The sequence below is a fragment of the Equus asinus genome, chromosome 20 (genome assembly GCF_041296235.1).
Source record: "Equus asinus isolate D_3611 breed Donkey chromosome 20, EquAss-T2T_v2, whole genome shotgun sequence".
Lineage (NCBI taxonomy): Eukaryota > Metazoa > Chordata > Mammalia > Perissodactyla > Equidae > Equus > Equus asinus.
In genome coordinates, this window is record NC_091809.1 from 37435481 (window position 1) to 37454947 (window position 19467).

General features: G+C 40.3%; 1 protein-coding gene across 4 annotated transcripts in view; it reads left to right on the forward strand.

The window, feature by feature from the left end:
• The window catches only part of CDON (cell adhesion associated, oncogene regulated), a 93911-nt gene that overhangs the window by 56611 nt on the left and 17833 nt on the right, over positions 1 to 19467 (forward strand). For all 4 annotated transcript variants that reach the window (XM_070489974.1, XM_014845439.3, XM_014845437.3 and 1 more), the window contains 7 exons: positions 1156 to 1284; positions 4807 to 5010; positions 6718 to 6899; positions 8168 to 8273; positions 12804 to 12926; positions 15972 to 16193; positions 18231 to 18511. In XM_070489974.1, coding sequence (XP_070346075.1) covers positions 1156 to 1284; positions 4807 to 5010; positions 6718 to 6899; positions 8168 to 8273; positions 12804 to 12926; positions 15972 to 16193; positions 18231 to 18511 — 1247 coding nt within the window. The remainder of the gene's footprint in view (positions 1 to 1155; positions 1285 to 4806; positions 5011 to 6717; positions 6900 to 8167; positions 8274 to 12803; positions 12927 to 15971; positions 16194 to 18230; positions 18512 to 19467) is intronic.

Genomic DNA, 19467 nt, shown 5'->3' on the forward strand with positions numbered 1-19467 from the left:
AGTGCAAAGGCCCTGGGGTGGGGTGTGCTGGTGCACCCTAGGAACACTGCGGGGGCCACTGGGACTGGAGCAAAGTAAATGAGGGGGCTGTGGGGGAGAGTGATCACGGAGATGACAGAGTAGCCAAATCAGACAGCACCTTGTTGACCCTGCAAGGACATTGACTTTGACTCTGAGTGATCTGGTAGCATTAGAGGGTTGGAGCGGAGGAGTGACATGATCTGCTGTATGTTTCAACAGGACCATTCTGGCTCTAGGGTAAGGATATACTAGAGGAGGGCAAGAGTAGGCAGAGACCAGAATATGACAAGTACTGAGAAAGACTTACAGAGAAAATACCAGAGGAGTACAAAGAAAGGATATTCTCTCTGTGGGGTAGTGTGTGAGGGTGGGCTTGATTGAAAAGATGCCATCATAGCTTGGCCATAAATGAACAAAAAGCCTTCAGTGAGTGGAGATGGGGAATTGAGTGGAAGAGTGAGTATGGCATGGTAATAAAAGAGAGGTATGTTGAGTGAGAAGAAATTGTCTCTTGGCTCTTGAAAAAGACCCTTTCGTCTCATTACTGAGTCTAGCCAGAAAAATAACAAGTATCTCTTATTTGAAATATATTTTGAATTAGTTTTCATAATTAGTCCTTAGTTGTTTATAGAGTCTGACCTATAAATACTGAATAATAAGCATGTATTTCAGTTTTAAAATAATCACCCAATTTCACTCTCTCTGTTGAAATTTTAAAACTTAACCTGACAATTTTCCCATGAAGAAACTTAAGAAAAGTTCTTTAGTAGTGAATTTTATGTTTTAGAATTAAGAAATATGTACAGTATAAAGAAAAAAAAGGACAGTTTCAAACCTTTACTGTAGTCGTTTGGCTTTTTCCCTTGTGTTGTTTTTTCTCTGTGCAAATTAATGTTAGCCTGATAAAGACACATTTTAGTTTCCCCTTAAAGGTACAAGAAAAAGACAAAGTAATTTTTTAAATCAGTTCCTCTGTTTATCTAAGTATTTGCAATGTAGGTCTTAAATTTAGACACTGTAACAGATACGTTCATATATTTACATGTATATGCCAGTTGAGTTTCATAGTATCTTTTCTTACTTTACATATGCACTGAAGCTTCTGTTACAATGTATGTTTTTTAACCTTCCTAGAGAAAATAGCATCATCAAAAAACACCCAGGCATCCTCTCCGCCCATGGGCGTCCCTAAACGCCCTGTTGTTCCAGAGGCTGCAGACAGCTTCGGGGTGGTGCTTCCAGATCCCTCCAGGCATAGTGGAGGTAAAGAGAAGAGCCTGCGTTTTATTCATTTTGTTTGTTTACAAACGTAACTGACCTCTTTCAGATTATTTGAGGAGGGGAGTAGAAGGGATTTGGATTATTTCCTACCACATAACTCTTTTAGGTCCTATTTCAACCAATTTTTAGTGTCCTATATTCAAATCTTGGTAAGCTAGTATCATGATTGGTATTTAAGTTAATAAACTCAGATTCAAAATGTTCTGGTACTGAGTTGTTATAACTCAAAAAGAGGGTTTTTCAATCTCCTCTCTGGCAAGGAAACCAAATTTATGTATCTATATGTGTATATTTCTTTTGCTTGAGGAAGATTCGCCCTGAGCTAACATCACTTGCCGATCTTCCTCTATTTTGTATATGCGCTGCCACCACAGCACGGCTGCTGACAACTGGTGTAGGTCTGCACCCGGGAACCAAACCCGGGCCGCCGAAGTGGAGTGTGTCGAACTTCACCCCTAGGCCACTGGGGCTGGCCCCCAAATTTATATTTTGAAGTCTGAAAGTCTGAGGGTATTTTTGGTGACTTATCAGAATGTATGGTGGTACCTTTAGTAAGATCTAGTTTCTTTTTTTCTATTGAACATTCACATGTCATACTCAGTTTTATTGCTATATCTTATCAATCTTACGGTTTTCAGATGTGGCAGTAAAATTTTTAAGACTTCCTTTTTGGTATTTAAATTTCACACTTAATTCTACAGTTCCAACATAATGCGCTTTTTCTGATTGTGCTAATGTGTATGTGTCAGCAGGACATTGAGGGAAGGCTTAAAATTTCGTTGCTGAGCCCTAAGAATTTTCAAGCTTCTCTTCCCTGTTTTTGTAGTCTTCCATGAATTGGTCTCAGACAAAAGCACGTGGTACCATTTTGAACGCCCCTCTGGTGTGCCTCTGTGCCTTCCTTATCATGAGCCTCTTTTGCTTGAGTGCTTTCACCTCTGCGGAACGTTTCAGCTACCTTAAGCAGATTACTTATATGAGTGTCAACATTATATGAATAAAACTGACATTTGTAAAACAGAAACCTTATGGCTTATTTAGCACACTGTGGTAGACACTGTACCAAATGCTGGAGCAGCAGGGAGAAAGTAAACCTTGCCTTCAAGAAGTTTACAGTGTAGTGGGTGATATAAACAACTGAACCAATCACAACATAGTGGATAATGTAGACAAATTAACGCAGAACAGTGATTTTGATTCATTATGCCTGAGATTCTACTCTTGGTATTGTGGGATCACAAGAGAAATATCTAAATCACCCATTTGATATAGAGGAGGCCACGGGGTGGGAAGAGAGGCACCCTGGGTTGAGCCTCAAAGACAAGAAGGCTATCGCCGGAAGAAGGAACAGAAGAGGATCTAGGCAAAGACAGCTCCTTGTGCAAAGAGACAGATGGATGATGTTTTATTTCCTTTAGAGATTTAGGAGATTAGATATTTTACTTAGTGTGACTGCTTGCTGTGGGGAATGACGCTAGAGTGGCTGCCTTGTGTGATGTACTTAAAAATGTAGTCGTTCCCTGAAAGCAGTAGAGAACCCTAAAGAATTTAAAGAGGGGACAAGAGGAATGGCAGAAGACAAGGTTAGAGAACTAATGAGGGTGGTGACAGCGTGAATGGAGAAAGGGACCTAGGTGACGGATCAAGGGAGCTGAATATACATCGAATGAGACAGAGAAACATGGTGACTTGGGCAGCTAGGGTCCGCTTGCTGAGATGGGTCGCAGAATCTTTAGGTGAAGATCCTGGATTCAGTTCTGGAGATGTGAGTTTGGAGTTATCCAAGCGGAGAGAACCATGAGAAGTGATTTCTCTCATCTTCGCAACAGCCCTGCGAGGAAGGTCGTGTCTCTCTCTTACAGATTAGGAAACTGAGACTCAAGGAGGTTATGCGGTTGCCAAAGGTCATCCAGAAAGGGGTGGAACTGCTATGCAAATGCAGATTTCTTAAGCCCAGGGGCATGTTCTTTCTTTTATCTCTTAACTGTCATATGCTGTTTCTTTGGATATTGAAGATACCCTTCTGTAGAGATTTTTTTCCCTAATAACTTTCTTCCCTGTTTGGTCTGTGCGGTTCTTTGAGGAGTTTTAGCCTCATGTGAATCTACATAAGGAAGTTGATTGGTTGTCTGGCATTGAGAGTTTCACTAACAGTTGTATTCATTCTGTTTCCATTGCTGTCTATCTTGAAAGGAATACAGTAAGTATCAAAGTCACCTGCTTTGAATATATTCCTCTTTTTATCCATTAAGCAGTTTGTCTTTAAAATGCCGCAGTTTTCTCCACGCAAGTACCACATGCAACATCATTTTGTTTGTTCTTCTGTATGTGTTTTGCGGGTTGAAGGGGTGTTGATTGTGGAGCATGGCACAGTCTCAACAGAGAAAGGCTCCCTCAGTGACTTCACCACAGTCATGTAACCACGGCCCAGAGCTGGTCCTCCTTGTTCCAGGTCTAGAGACTCGACTGCCAGTATGCCGGAAGATGGTCGGTCTCTTGAGAACCAGCTCACCTCTACCACATTCATAGGTGTCACCCCGAATGGCAGTGTACTAACTTGTGATGTGGCTGTCATACAGACCAGCCCGTTGCCATCAGCATTCTTTCCATGTAGGAACGCAGTGGGAAGTCAGCGTTATAACAAGATTGCTTGGTCCCTGGTTTAAATGGCTGGTGAACTTGCTCCTGATCCTTTGAACCTGCCACAGAAGCCAGACCGTCTGATCTGTGGGTTAGGGTGTCCCCGCCGCTTGGCAGGGCCGACTGAAAACTGCTGAACGTTAGCTCTCTGACCCCCTTTTTCTACATGTTCCTGTAGATCAGCTATTTTCCAGGAGCGCTTTTCTCTGTTTAACGACATGTCCTTCCTAATACTTGTGTCTTCCAGCTTTCACCCTGAGTAGCATGCTCCCTTCCTGTTATTATCAGTGTTGATTTTATTGGTCAAATTTTCTCTCTTTTACCGCCTTCAGTCTGTTTTTTTGGAGTAGCATTCCTGTGGCCTTGAGGGGTGTTAAGATAGCATGTGGTAGTAATAGCTAATGTAATAATCTGTAGATTGTTTGCTGAATGTGTTTTATGTAGCTTGGGTGGATGAAGAAAAACATCTAAATAAGATCACACATTCTAATTATGAAAATTTATTATAAATTATAGCTGCAATCAGACGAGCACCAAATAATCATTCCTTCTACACTGTTTTAGCTGTCAATCCAAAATAGCATGGTCACAGTGATCACACTCATTACCTCTCAGTTTTTCAGAGCTAATTATCAAGTGTATAGATTATTTTAATTTTCCTTTCTTTTATTTCTGTATTTGGCCATTTCCTTGTCCATTAGCTTTTATCGGAGGACAGGAAGATAGCCTTAGTGTTATTAACTGGCAGCAAGTCAAGTGAAGAACCTGTAATAAATGGGCTTTGGGACTCATCCTTCTGAGTGGATTTGCATTGTTCTTGTCTCTGACTCCGTGGGGTATTGAAATGAATGTTTCCATCTTCAGTTCCGGAAGCACCTGATCGGCCCACCATCTCCACCGCCTCGGAGACGTCCGTCTACGTCACTTGGATTCCTCGGGCAAACGGGGGTTCTCCAATCACCGCCTTCAAGGTGGAATATAAACGGATGAGGACTAGCGATTGGCTGGTGGCTGCGGAAGATATCCCTCCTTCCAAACTTTCTGTGGAAGTTCGTAGTTTAGAGCCAGGTAGTAATATTCAGACACTTCCTTTTTTAACCGTCAGTGCATATTTGTAATCATCTAGTGTTCTTCTGATTGTTTAAGTAATATGAGTTTAGTGGATAAAAATTTGAAAATAAAGAAAATCTAAAGAAGAGAATAAGTCAACTGAAACCCGTCCATCCGGAGATAACTGTTGTTTACATTTTGGTATATTTCTTTCTAGCCTTTTTTCTGTGTGTGTGTGTCTCTCTCTTTTTTTTTTTTCTTTTGGCTGAGGAAGATTTGCCCTAAGCTAACATCTGTCGCCAGTCTTCCTCTATTCTGTATGTGGGTTAATGCCACAGCAGGCCTGCTGATGAGTGGTGAGGGTCTGTGCCTGGGAACCAAATCCAGGCCACCAAAGTGGACTGTGCTGAACTTAACCACTGGGCCATGGGGCCAGCCCCCATTTTTCTCTTTTTAATACAAACTGGAATCATGTCATAAATATTGTTTTGTGACCCCATCTTCCCCGTATTATATCATTATATGTTTTCCAATATCATTAAAAATTCTTTAAAAACTCAACTTATATCTAAACTGTGTAGCTGTATATTTAAGTATACCATAATTTCCTTAACCCATTTTTTTAAATTTCTGGGTTTTAGATTGTTTCTACTTATTTGCAGTTAGAAATAATGTTGTGGTGACATCTTTGTGTGTGTGTGTTTTGCTATGAATGGATATTTCAAGAGGCAGGTTGCTTATTTGACTACAACTGTTTGATGATGACTCAGCGCAGTTGTACTCTGCTTAGTCTAATGGAAATGAGACAATGCATACCTCTTCTCTTTTCTGTAAGTTTTGTTTCAGCAGAGGAACTCTCTTCCCCCTCACTATCTTGAGACTGTATGAGAGAAATTAAACCGTAAAAGAGCAAAGCAGTACTCACAGATAAACTTTCTCTACTTTATTTGTTTAGGTTTCATGACTGTTTTTGTTTGTGGACCTCTAAACGTACTTTAGTAGCAGATGCCTGTGTTTGTCTGAGTAGGTAAAATGAGCAAAGGAACGTGGAGGGAGAGCTCGGAGAAGCTGGCAGTTTGAAATGTGGGTGAAGCTAAGTAACCTTTTACAGATGGAAACATTGTCTTCAGAAGCCCGATGGTTATTTTTAATCTATCCTATTACTTTAGGCTTCTAATTTATTCTTTAGATACAGATTTTCAGAAACTCACAATCCTTAGAGTTTTTTTTTTTAAGTTCTTAATATCTAATCCAAATAAATATCTTCTGTTGTAGTTTAAATCTGCTCCCTCTTGTCCTATTCTTAGTGGAATCAGAATGACATCTGCTGTCACCCACACAGGGCCTCCTCAGAAATGAATTCACATATTACACTTCGCTTCAGTCGTTCCTTTCAAAGGGAAAAGAGCACACATACTTCAACTAATACTGTATTGACGCGAATGACTTCAGAACAGGATGGTAAAAAGAGTAAAGGTGCTCTTTCCTGTTCTCCACTTGCCCGCCTCCAAGACAGATGTGATTGATCTTTCATGACAGTCTCTCTCGGTGACTCCTAAGAAGGTCTGCATGTGGCTTGCACTCTCTTTACCATACAGGCTTTAGAGTCTGTTGTTGCTGTCGTAGAGAGATACTTAAGCACAATTGTCGTATTTTGAATGTTGTGCCTTCAGTTGTCTTATTACAGCTCTTTAAAAATTCTGTTTATTTTCTCCCTCTCAAAAGGTTCAACATACAAATTTAGGGTCATTGCCATCAACCATTATGGTGAGAGTTTCCGGAGTTCGGCGTCCCGTCCTTACCAGGTGGCTGGGTTCCCCAATCGGTTTTCTAACCGCCCCATAACTGGACCTCACATTGCCTATACAGAAGCCGTCAGTGACACTCAGATCATGCTCAAGTGGACGGTGAGTAGAACCTCTGCTCTAAGGAGAAGACTTTCTGGTTTGGCCATGTTGACAAGCAGTTTCATGTTCTCCTGACACGATACTGTGAACAGCAAATTTTTGAACTTTTAAGTGAGGAGAAATTGAAGGGCACAGATATTTGTCTAAAAGCATATATTATAAATGGGGCAGGGTTAAAAATAAAATTACTGTCTCCTCAACTCTCATATAAGTCCTAACTTAATTGCCATTTCATAATGTTTTTATATTGAACCAAATGTACATTTTTTTTTTTTATGATTTTTGGCCCTGAGCTAACATCTATTGCCAATCTTCCTTCTTTTTCTTTTTTTTCTCCTCCCCAAAGCCCCAGCACCTAGTTGTATATTCTAATTGCAGGCCATTCCAGCTCTTCTATGTGAGACACCACCTCAGCATGGCCTGATGAGCGGTGCTAGGTCCGTGCCCAGGATCTGAACCGGCGAAACCCTGGGCCGCCGAAACAGAGCACAGGAACTTAACCACGTGGCCATGGGGCCAGCCCCCAAATGTACTTTTATGTCTTTGAACCTCATGAAGTGAGCATATTGCTTTATTTTTGTTTAGCCCAGCAGTAAGCTAAGTGCTTTTTTTTTTTAAAGATTTTTTTATTTTTCCTTTTTCTCCCCAAAGCCTCCCGGTACATAGTTGTATATATTTTTTTAAATTTTATTTTATTTATTTATTTTTTTAAAGATTTTTTTTTTAATTTTTTCCTTTTTCTCCCCAAAGCCCCCCAGTACATAGTTATATATTCTTTGTTGTGGGTCCTTCTAGTTGTGGCATGTGGGACACTGCCTCAGCGTGGTTTGATGAGCAGTGCCATGCCCGTGCCCAGGATTCGAACCAACGAAACACTGGACTGCCTGCAGTGGAGCGCGCGAACTTAACCACTTGGCCACGGGGCCAGCCCCCATAGTTGTATATTTTTAGTTGTGGGTCCTTCTAGTTGTGGCATCTGGGATGCCACTTCAGCATGGCCTGATGAGCGGTGCCATGTTGGAGCCCAGGATCCAAACCGGTGAAACCCTGGGCTGCCAAAGCAGAGCGCATGAACTTAACTGCTCGGCCATGGGACCAGCCCCTAAATACTCTTAATACCTTTGAATATTTTTGAATTAAATTAAAAATGGCCAGCAAGGATGTTTGCAAAATGAAGCTAGAAATATATTACCAGATAAATAAATCTTAATGGATGTGAAAGTTACATTTATTTTTATCTTTGACAAATCTTTGCTTCTATTTTCCAGTACATTCCATCAAGTAACAATAACACTCCCATTCAAGGATTTTATATCTACTACCGGCCAACAGACAGTGACAATGACAGTGATTACAAGAGGGATATTGTAGAAGGTGAGTCCCATTGGCAGCTGGAGCCCCAGTAAAGGAGCTTTGAAGCGAGAGGGTTTGTAAATATTCAAAAAAACATCTTCCCAGGATAAGATAGAGTAAAAAATGGTATATGCACTATTACTTTGAATTTTTCCCAAAAAAGACAATTTTTCCTATTTAGTATAGATATATAGTCTCTTACACTTTGGTTATAGAAAAAGTCAGTCAGAAAAGTATCAGGGAGATAATATTTGTCAGTAGTTCATCTGAAAAAACTGTTTGTTTTCTGTTTTGTTTCAAGGAATATAAAAATCAATTGCAACTTCTAGCTGTAGTTTAGAAAGTAATGTCTCAGTCAGCAGTTTCATTGATGCCTGTACTAGAAAGATCACATCTTGAGCATGTTATCCACTTTTAGAGATGCTGAGAAATTGGAATATATGTAGACAGAAAAACAGTGATGGCTGTTGAAACTACCTTTCTATGGCATTTGAAACACGATCCAGAACTGTGCACATGGCCGGAAGGCCCCACTGATGTGGCGGCCCCTTCTACACCTCAGCCATGGCTCACGCACCCGCTCTTCTCACTGGGTCTTCTGTCACACACTGGCCTTCTCTCAGTTTCCGTGTGTGCAACAGGAGTTTTCCTGCCTCAGGACTGAGGCACGTGGCAAGTCCTGCTGCGCTCCTCTCCCAAGGCTTTATCGGCACTCTGCTCTTCTGTGGTCATGTACTTAAACATTACTTCCTCAGATAACCTCCGCCCCTTTCCATGAAGTACCCTTTTATAATTTCTAACTGTGCCGTTTATGTTTATTCTACAGAATTTATCATAGTTTTGATCTATGTGTGTGTGGGTATGAAATTATTTGCTTAAAGTTTGTCTCCCCCACTCAGTATCAGCCTCCTCGTGGGCAAGAGGCCTTTTGCCCACTGCTGTATCCCCAACCCCTACAATGGGGAGGCGTTTAGTATTTATTAAAAGCATGAAGTCCGAAAGGAAAGGCAATGTGTGGGATGACCAGGCTGGAAAAAAGACGAGTAAGAGAAGCACCAGATATCTGTCTTCCAGGATTTAAGGACTGTTACGTGAAAGAGGAAGCCAGTCGGTTGAAGGAGGGGCTGTTAAAAGGAAATAGTGTAAGGAAGAAGCATCTAACATAGCATTTCTGCTGGGGGTTCTCTCACAAAATGATAAACTCCATAATTTTGGAGGCGTTCCATCAAAGTTGGATGCCTGTTTCCCAGTAATATGTTGGATGGGCTTCACTGTGCTGTGTAATTTGCTTATTCCTTATTTTCAAGTTTATGCATTTGAAATTCTTTTTGTGGCAGTTGGAAGCTATTTGTCTGTTCTCCTAAACCCAGGAACAGGAGTATTTATCCTTTGTACATAAAGTTTCTGGGACTTTGGGAGGAAAGTTTCTTCCAAGGTCTATTTTCACTGTAAGATTCTGATTCTTTGAAATATTAAATGTCCTAATGGGTCATGTCAGAAAATTGCCCTGGGCCAAGGTTATTTTCATATGACTTGTTGACATCAAACACTGCATATAGTTTTTGCTGTAAATAGTCTTGTGATAGATTATTTTAAATGTGCTGTATCATGTTTCTTTAAATATTGTAGAATTCCTTTTAATGTTTATCCAATGGAATTACTTTTGTAATATAATGAAAAGTTTATCATCTGAGTTTTAATACCAGCTCATAGTAGGAGCTCAGTAAACATTTTTCGAATGAAGGAATGATTGTTTCTCTTTTCTTACTCTGGAAAAGTAGGGAAAAAATTGGTCCCTAAAATCTGCCTTAAACATAAAGAATTGGGGAAATGTGGAAAGATAATTGCTAGTGGCAAAACTATTCCGGGAAGTCAAGAGAGCAGCTGTCTGGAGGGAGAGAAGGGACTGGAAGAAGCGCAAGGGGACCTTTGGGGTGCCAGTACTGTTGTCTTTCCTGACCCGGGTGTTGGTACCTGGGTGTGTACAGTTTGTGAACATGCGGGGGGCTGTTCAGGATGTGGGTCCTTTTCCATGTGCATATTTGACTCCATAGGAGGGTTGTGGAAGAATGGAAGTGGAAAGAATTGTTAGTGACTCTTCCACGTTTCGTCCTAGCGAGGTCTTCATTTTAGTTCAGCTGGTTTAGGAGAGTGGAGCTGTCAGATTTTTATATTTAAAATCTTGTTATAAAATGGTTCTAGACAAGGCAAATGTAAATAAAATGAATGTCCTTCTTTGCCTCTGTCTCTCGCTCTCCCCCACGCTTCCTAGTTCTACTGTCAAGAAATATCCGCCGGTAAACGGTTTTTGAACCCTCTTCTCTAGCGCAGTCTTTGAACTCTTGCGAGCTTGTGTGGTGTGAATATTGCGTGTGGAACTGGGAAACTACTGTCAAGGAGATTTTGTCTCCAGTAGTCATGTGTGCAAATGTGCGGTTTGCCTTATGGTTCACGGAGAACTTGTTTATAAACGTCACAGGCGGAGCAGTACATGTTTAAGTGGGCTTCACTGTGCTGTGTAATTTGCTTATTCCTTATTTTCAAGTTTATGCATTTGAAATTCTTTTTGTGGCAGTTGGAAGCTATTGGTCTGTTCTCCTAAACCCAGGAACAGGAGTATTTATCCTTTGTACATAAAGTTTCTGTAAAATTTCTTAAAAGTTTTAGATTACGTATGTCTATTGACCCAAAATGGTTTAAGCTTTTGAAAAAAATTTGCAACGCAATTAAATCGTTAAAGAATACATTGAGAGAACAATTGTTACCCTATCTTCTTCATTAAGTTCCACATTTAGATGAACTAAATGTTTCCAGCATACTACTGTTTTGTGATGAATATTTTTATCTTGTAAAGTTAGTTCAGTTCCAAATAAATCAAAGTTTCAGTCATCCTGATTTTTAAATCTGTGCTTTAGTCTCTCACCTTTTCTAAAATATCCTTTTAGGGGAAAAAAATTGCCTGTTAAGCAGGGGTGATGCTGGTTGGTTGACTTTAAACCTAATAATGCACTTAGTTGTCTTATCATCTATCAGTGATCAGTAAAACCTCGTTCTCTCTGCTGCTCTTTCCTGTAATTTTAGTCATTGGAATAATTACCATAGCAGTGGAATATTAATCTAACAAGATGTGTGTTATTTTAACTATTTTCTCTTATTAGTAACACATCAGAAGCTTAGTTTAATTCCATTTTTACTAGTACTGTGAAAGGAAAACTTCAAATCTAGTGTAGTGATTATTCAAGAGAATGTTTATAGTTAGGTGAGTAAAGGGCTGGGCCAGGAAAGACTCAGAACACAGAAAAAAATAGAAGTCTTTTAGAAAGTTTTTGGAATTTCAAAATAGGTCTATGCTAGTCTCAACCGGGTTTTGAGTCCAGATTCTTTTAGGGTCCTCTTTACAGTTATAAATGGGGCATAGAATTCCTCACTTCTTGAGCCTTTCAGAGTCTCTTGATCCTAAAACTAGCAGATTCGCTTTCTTATGAAATATGGGTCTTTATGAATGAAGGGTTTTGTATTGGTGACCTGGAAAGGGGGTCGTGCTTCTGCATTGAAATATTTTTGTCTGTGTTGAATTAGAAAAGAGCCTGGTGATACTGGTCTTGTCAGCCAAGTAGATTTGACTTGTATATGTGGTTTTGTTTTGTTTTTTTTTCTCCCCCTTTAATTAATTCTGAAATCAGTTGGTGGTGTAATTGAGTTTCTAAGAAACAGTGGAAACAGTTTGAAGAGGTATTTTCAAAGAGGGATTAAAGGTGCTTGAAGAGTTAATTAAATCTAGCAGAAGTGTCCCTGTTTATTGAAGTTTGTCACAGGTCTGTGGATGTAAAAATGGAGAGTGATTTGCACTGGAGTGTTCGGTGTAGGAGTGTTTCTAAATGAACTGCTGGCTGTGTGCCATGGATAACAGAATCGTTCTCTTAGAGATGCTGGTGTGGTTTGGAGACCCTGACTCAAAAGAAAGGAAATAGTGGGAGCAGTAGCCAAGAGTTTCCCATAGTAGATTCTGCTTTTTGATTATTGTTAGCCATTTATCCAGGCCTTCGTTTATATGTCAGTTGATGTCGCGTTCATTACAGTGGAAAGGAGAGTTCGCTAGGACCTGTCTTGTAAGTGGTCCCTTGCTCTAGGTAGGACACTGTTTGCTGACCTTGTGTACAGTATTGCTTTTTCGTGGGTGGACAGAGTGGATCGACTTGCAGGGCTGAAACTGGGCATCAAAGGACTTGAGGGTTTTTTTAAACCTATGCATAAAATTAACATGTATTTTATGCAAGACTCACCACTAATTATTTGTAGTGAAACGAAGTATAACTTTAATTCAGTTTATCTCTTCTCTTTAGCATTTTTTCTTGCTATGCAATAAAAATGCTATTTGCCAGTGCTGAATTACTAAAATACTTATATTAAGTACATTTTCGTTGCAACAAACTGTACTATATGGTGACGGATGCTGCTCCAACCTCCTTGTGAAATTATTACGTGATTGTATTGACATCATGACGTAGGTCATATGACATGTAAAGCTCCTCTTTTCTTTTTCCTTTCTAGGTTCAAAGCAGTGGCACATGATTGGCCATCTGCAGCCAGAAACCTCCTATGATATTAAGATGCAGTGCTTCAATGAGGGAGGAGAAAGCGAGTTTAGTAACGTGATGATCTGTGAAACTAAAGGTAGGAGACGGGGGACACTTTGTGCTTTTTCCTGGGCGGTGCTGGAATTCTAAACTCTGGACTGTCCCTTCTGACTGTTGGTGTATTCATCTAAGAAAATTTCTGCTTTGGCCTGTTTTGTAGGTACATATGTTTAGACTGTCCCAACAGAGAGTATAATATGTTGGCTAGAGCACTTGTCTGAAAAATAGTTTAAGTAAGCGTTAATCCTATTCATTAATTTCTCTGTGACTCAAAGTCACTCACTTCCTTTCTTTTTTTCTGAATGAAGTGAATAGAAATATTTGCTGAGTAACTATCTTCTGGGATTGCCATGAGAATTAGAATGCTAAAAAAAGTGTAAAAATTTTAAGGAAAAGTGCTACATATGTTTAAAATGGTTTCTTGGATGATAGATATGTATAACACTGTCTACTTGAAATTCTCAGCTCTGCCTACATACGTAAACTGTAAAATATTGCCATTTTTAAAAACAGAAGATACCACACGTTAGTGATAACATCAGCTAGTGTGGATACTTAGAAAGCAAAAGCACTCATGTCCAGTCCCAGGTCCTCTGACAGAAAAAGAGACAGTTTCTTCCTTTGTCTGTTGACTGTTCCTTTCCTTTGTCTGTTGACTGTTCCTTTCCTATGTCTGTTTTTAAGAATGGGAAAATTTCTCAAATTGCTCTGGTAGATTCCTCCCCCCCCCACCCCGGTGTCATTGGCCCTCCCAAACCACTCCCTGGAGTGGAGTGATTGACGGGGTCTACGCTAGAGTTCTGTGGGGTTTGAGTGGACACCTAAACAAAGTTGAGGCTCTGCCAGCGTGGAAGACAGCTGTCACAGGGGCCGGGCAGCTGTTATTGTCTGCTGTAGGAGATTTCATTATCCCAGTTTAAAAATGAGGAAACTGAGGCTCAGAAAGATTGAATTATAAAGCCAAGACTTAATTCCATTTTTTAATTCTAAATCACGTGTCTTTCTGCTGTAGAACCCACATATTAAATCCATATTTAAACACATATATAGACTTATATATATATATATATAGACTTATCTTGAATTGAGTGTCTTTTTGTACCGCACGCTGTGGTGTTTAATGAGTCTTTCTTACTTGCCTCTAAAATACTGTGATACTGGGGGTCAAATTAAATAAATGTGAAATTTATCATCTCTGTTCCCAAGACGTTTAAGAATTTAGCCAGGCAAAACGGAAAACAACACAGACAACAATGTGATAACTGTTTTGTTTATAACAGTATAATAGTATAGCAGTATCTATAATAGAATTCCTCATTAATTGACTTTGCTGGGGAATGAAAGTTTTGACCTGCGTACCTTCAGATCAGTGCAAAACAAAATAACTTCTTTAAAATGTTAACTGTTCATACTGAATGAGTTCCTAAAATGGATTACACAATTCCCAGCCTGTTTCATTAGAACGTATGATATATAATTTAACCTTTTAAAGAAATGACCCAAATTCTTGTTGTAAACAATGATTGTCTTATCTTTAGTCATTCAGTAAGGTTTTCAAGAGTCACAGAGGAGGGCAAGGCCAGCCATTTACCCCTCCCCTTCAGGATCATAGACTGTCATGATTTTCCTTTTGTTCTTTGATTTCTCTTTATGTTCTTCATCTCACCTTTCTCATTTCGGGTTCTTAGCTGTCTCTTCTTATTGATGTTAACGGGTCGTTTCACTCACCCTCCAACACAAGCCATCTGTCCTCAGTTTTCAACTTCAACAGGAGGTTGGCAAGCAGATCATCAAGCTTGATAGAATTACGACTAAATTAAGAGTAAATAAAGAGAGAATAAACCTGAAAGACTTTCCTGTGAGTAATTATGATCGTTAGTGTATGATCTGTAACATCCACTTTGCCTCAGAAACTTGTTTGTTTTCTTTAGAATTGGCAGGAACCTTAGCACTGTACAATCCAACATACACCTGAAGGAGAAGTTTCCTTTAGTCTCTGCCAGGCATTCATCCACCTTTCAGTGAGGAGAGCGCTTTCCTTTGAGAGGTGGCCTTTTCTTTACTGATTCCCAGCTCTGTTCTGTGTAGTTGAAGTTGCTAGAAAATTGAACTGCAATATGGTGTTGCTTGAAGTAGATTTTTTTAAAGACCACTCTGCTCCTGTGTGGTGTTAGGAACCATACCAGGAAATACAGTATAATCACTAATAGTAATAACAAAATTGATTGAATACTGCCATGTGCCAGGCTCTGTTCCAAGTGCTCTACAAGGATTAACTCATTTGCTCTTCATCATGTTATTATCTTCATTTTCTACATGTGGAAACTGGTTCATGGAGGTTAAAGTCAGAGAGCTAAGGATGGGTGGTGGAGCTGGGACATAAACCTAAGCAGTGTGGTTCCAGAGACCAGGCTGTCAGCCACTATGCTCTGCTGCTTTTCTATGACATTTAGAGCGTTAAGAGCATATTATTTGAGGACAGAGAGAATGGGGTTTGAGTCTCCCGTGTTGTTCGCTTTTGTTATCACTATCACCCCAAATACCAATGAGTTAGGTAAAAGTGCTACATTTATGTGGACTCCAAAAGATTTTGGTTTTGAATGCTTAATATTATGTGTGAGGTGTTTGGAATTGTATATAATTGTTCTGTTAGTCCAAAGTCATATCTTCTAATACTAATCGTATGGGAGAGACATAAAATATGTAATTTCAAGTCTTATTCAGCTCAAAGTGTATCAGATAGAAAGGAGTTTTTGTCCCATACATAAGCTGACATACTTTTAATTCACCTCTTTGGGAGTCTTCTCCAAGTACAATTGAGCAGATAATCATACAGCAGTTTGGGTTAGACTATATGTTTCTCTGTTCTTAGGATTTCTCTAGAATTTGTGGACTAAAACTTTGGCACATCAGATTTTTCAACTTTCGAGCCCTCTTTGTTACTCATTGGTGGTCAGATCATCTCAGTAACAAGTGTAAACAGACTGGCTTGCATTCCTAACCAGACCTCCTTCAGAGAGTAAACCATTTCATAGGGTCTGCGTTCACTCTGACATCATGTTTTGCTTTATATTTCAACTAGTGAAACGTGTTCCTGGAGCTTCTGAGTACCCTGTCAGAGACCTGAGTACTCCTCCCAGTTCTTCAGGAAACGGGGGAAATGTTGGGCCTGCAACCAGCCCCGCCAGAAGCAGCGATATGTTGTATCTGATAGTTGGCTGTGTGCTAGGTGTCATGGTCCTCATTCTCATGGTTTTCATTGCAATGTGCCTGTGGAAGAACCGCCAGCAGAATACCATACAGAGTAAGTCATTCGGAACATTTCCTTCTCTTTTTCTAAAGATGGGTAGAAAAATATTGTCAGAATAAATATTGATTTCCAAACCTTTGGTGTCATGGTATAAAACACATTAGATACTCTCCATTCAGAGGAGGTGACTTTAAGACTGTTCTAGCTGTCAGCCAAAGTAAGTGGAGCATCAAATTAAATTGCCCAGTAGAACTAAACAACAAAGCCAAAACCAGGCGGCTCTCTAAATAAATAGCTGACTTGGTGCTGGGAAATGGGCTTTGTCGGACCACCAAAGAGGACGGATACTGCAAGCATGAGCTCTGGACTTGCTGTGGGAACACTTTCCACTCTACAGTCTGGTCCACGGGGAAGAGAAAAGCCATGATGGGAAGGAAGGTCGTGAAGACTTTTCTAAGTTTCTGTCCCTGAATGACGCAAATGAAGATAACACGGTCCTGGTTCGGTGCCTGATGTCCCCAAACTGCTCTGGGGCGGCGTCACCTTCCCCCTGCATCTAGACGAGGCGCACCTGAGCTGCCAGTGATGGCGCTGCTTTGGAACAAAGAGCCTAGACTGCTTTTCCTTTTGCTTCTCCCTCAGTTCTCTCCCCCTCGCGGCGTCCCTTTCTCATTCCTCCAGCTGTTATAAAGTAGGATAATCAGAGCCAGCAGGGGCTGTGGTCTCAGGTGGGAGGAAGTTTTTTCTTTCCCCTTTGCCCCCAGAATAAGGGAATGAAAGGAAAGCAAAGGAAAACACCAGCAGTGACAGGCGCTTCCAGCAGCTGGCAGCTGGTTCCCACGTTTGGCCCCTTTTTAGTTATTAGCTCAGGGGGGAAAATGACTTACTGTGTCGTCTTGGTGCCTTCCAGGAGATAGGCAGGGGGAGTGCGGTGGTGCCACCAGCTGAAGCGGTTGGAAATCATTTGATTGGATCTTTTCTTTCCTAAACCATTTCAATGTTGATGAGTTGATTCTGTGAGTGTATGCTGAATCATTAAAAGAAAGGTTTTAATCTGGTTGAGCAAGATTAGTCTGGTTGAAGTCATTTTCCTTTGTGACTTGATAGTATATTTTAAAACGGAAATTTATCACAGTAGTGCTCATTCAGTGATTCATTCAAAAGGGCCTCATGGACTCTCTTCTATGTGCCAGGCACTGTGGGAGACAGTGGAGATGCAATGGGAAATAAGGTGCCAGGGTCTCTGCCCTCTCTGTTTATAGTTTAGTGAAGAAGATGAGCAGACATACTGGCAGTAACACACCTGTGCGAGAGGTTCAGTAACCGGACTGGGGACACCTCACCCACCTTGGCGTGCTCTAATACACCTTGCTAATACCTTTGAAGAATTTATCAAAACTCTGACAACAAATCTCATACAGTTTAGATGCTGTACTTTCTAAGGAATATCTCACTTTTTCTCAGTATATCTGGTAGATGTACCTCTGGAAATCAGAATTTTGAGGCAGCTGTTTAAATGCCTTTAATAAAAGGAAATGGAATAATTAGACTTTTGCCTTTAATACTCCTGAACTTCCAAATTGGCTGTAATAACCAAGGGACTATGTGAGTAGTCAGTGAACGTATACACAACTCCATCCTTTTACTCAAGTGTTGTGTATTGCTACTTGGAATATCCTACCTGAAGTTTGCCTTTTGTTGTTGTTGCTTTATATGGTTTCTTTTGGCAATTTGAAGTGTGGGAGTTTGAACACTTTTTCTAAGTGTTGTCAGTACTTTGATAGTTTCGACTTGCACAGTTTATTAATTCTCTTTTGAGTAATTTTTCTCTGGTTAATTTCTCTTCCCGTTAACAGAGTCATAATTAACTCAAATTTCCTAGCTCCCTCCACACTGTAAGGGAAATGACAGCAGTAACTTTGTTACAGCACGTCTCACGAGTAGGCAGTAAGTGAACACCGTCAGAGTGTTATATTTTAGTGTGTTGTGGAGGTTTCATTCATAAAACCGCCTGAGAAAGGAGATTGTCCTTTTCAGTTTCTTACTTTTTTCTTTTTTTTTTTTCTTTTTTTTTTTCTTCTCTCTTAACAGAATATGACCCACCGGGGTATCTCTGCCAAGGACCAGATATTAATGGGCAGATGGTGGAATACGCCACTCTGCCTGGCACCAACCGGATAAATGGAAATGTTCATGGAAGTTTCATAAGCAATGGGGGTCTCAGCAATGGCTGCTCCCATCTTCACCATAAGGTCCCTAACGGAGTCAATGGAATCGTGAATGGGAGCTTAAATGGAGGCCTTTACTCTGGGCACACGAGCTCTCTAACCAGGACACGTGTGGATTTTGAACATCCTCGTCATCTAATGAATGTAAGAGACCTAATTATGAATAAAAGCCTTCCCCATGGCCCGCAGTGCCAGCTACAAGAACAGGGTTGCCATGCTTGGCTTTTTTCAATCTAGAAAGATCAGAAGTTCTCTGGAATGGAAATAGTATATATCACGGTATAATCCAGAGTAATCATTGTAAACTTTCTGTTATTGGGTAATAGTTATATTCATCAATTTGGTTTTTTTAGAAAAAAATTATTTAGCACTGAAAGTAGAACACCAGTAACAAACTGACTGGAAGTTATTCTTGAGATGAAATGGAAATACCGTTGGGTGTGGACCAGACCAGATACTTTAAATTTGATGTGTTTAGAGTAGAGTCTAAAAACCCCTATGCCTAGAGGAGTCAGGCAGATCGTGAAATGGAGTGAAGTGAGTTGGCAATGAGACAGTGGAGGTGGCGGGGGCAGCCTGGAGGGCCGGCGTGCTCTTAGAGCAGCTGCCGGAATTCACGTCTTGGTGGCATGCAGGACTGGGGGCCCATGTGGCCAGGTTTTCTGATATTTCAAAACATCTGTAAATCTACATGAAATCGCCAGATTTTTTACATGTTGACCACTAATTCCGACTTTTGAAAGCATTGCGTCGGCCGTGCAGAACATATCCGTAGGCTGCCAGATTGTGGCTTCTGCCCTGCCCTGAGTTTCTTTCTGTTTTGTCCAATGGGTGTTGTTGTTGCCTGTAAGATTTTTTTGCATTTTACAATATTAGTATTCTTCAGCCAGAAGGAGTGATAAAACCTTTACAACTACTTTATTGGGGGATAGCTCGCTGATATAGTTAAATTTTTGCAACGAGAATAGAATGACTAGCATAGTTTAGATTTATGCTGCTTAGAGAGGTTCCCTGCACTGGGAAGTCTGATTTATTACATCGTGTGGATATGCAGCCACATTATTTTTTAATCAAAGGGATAATTTGTTTAGTTGAGCAAA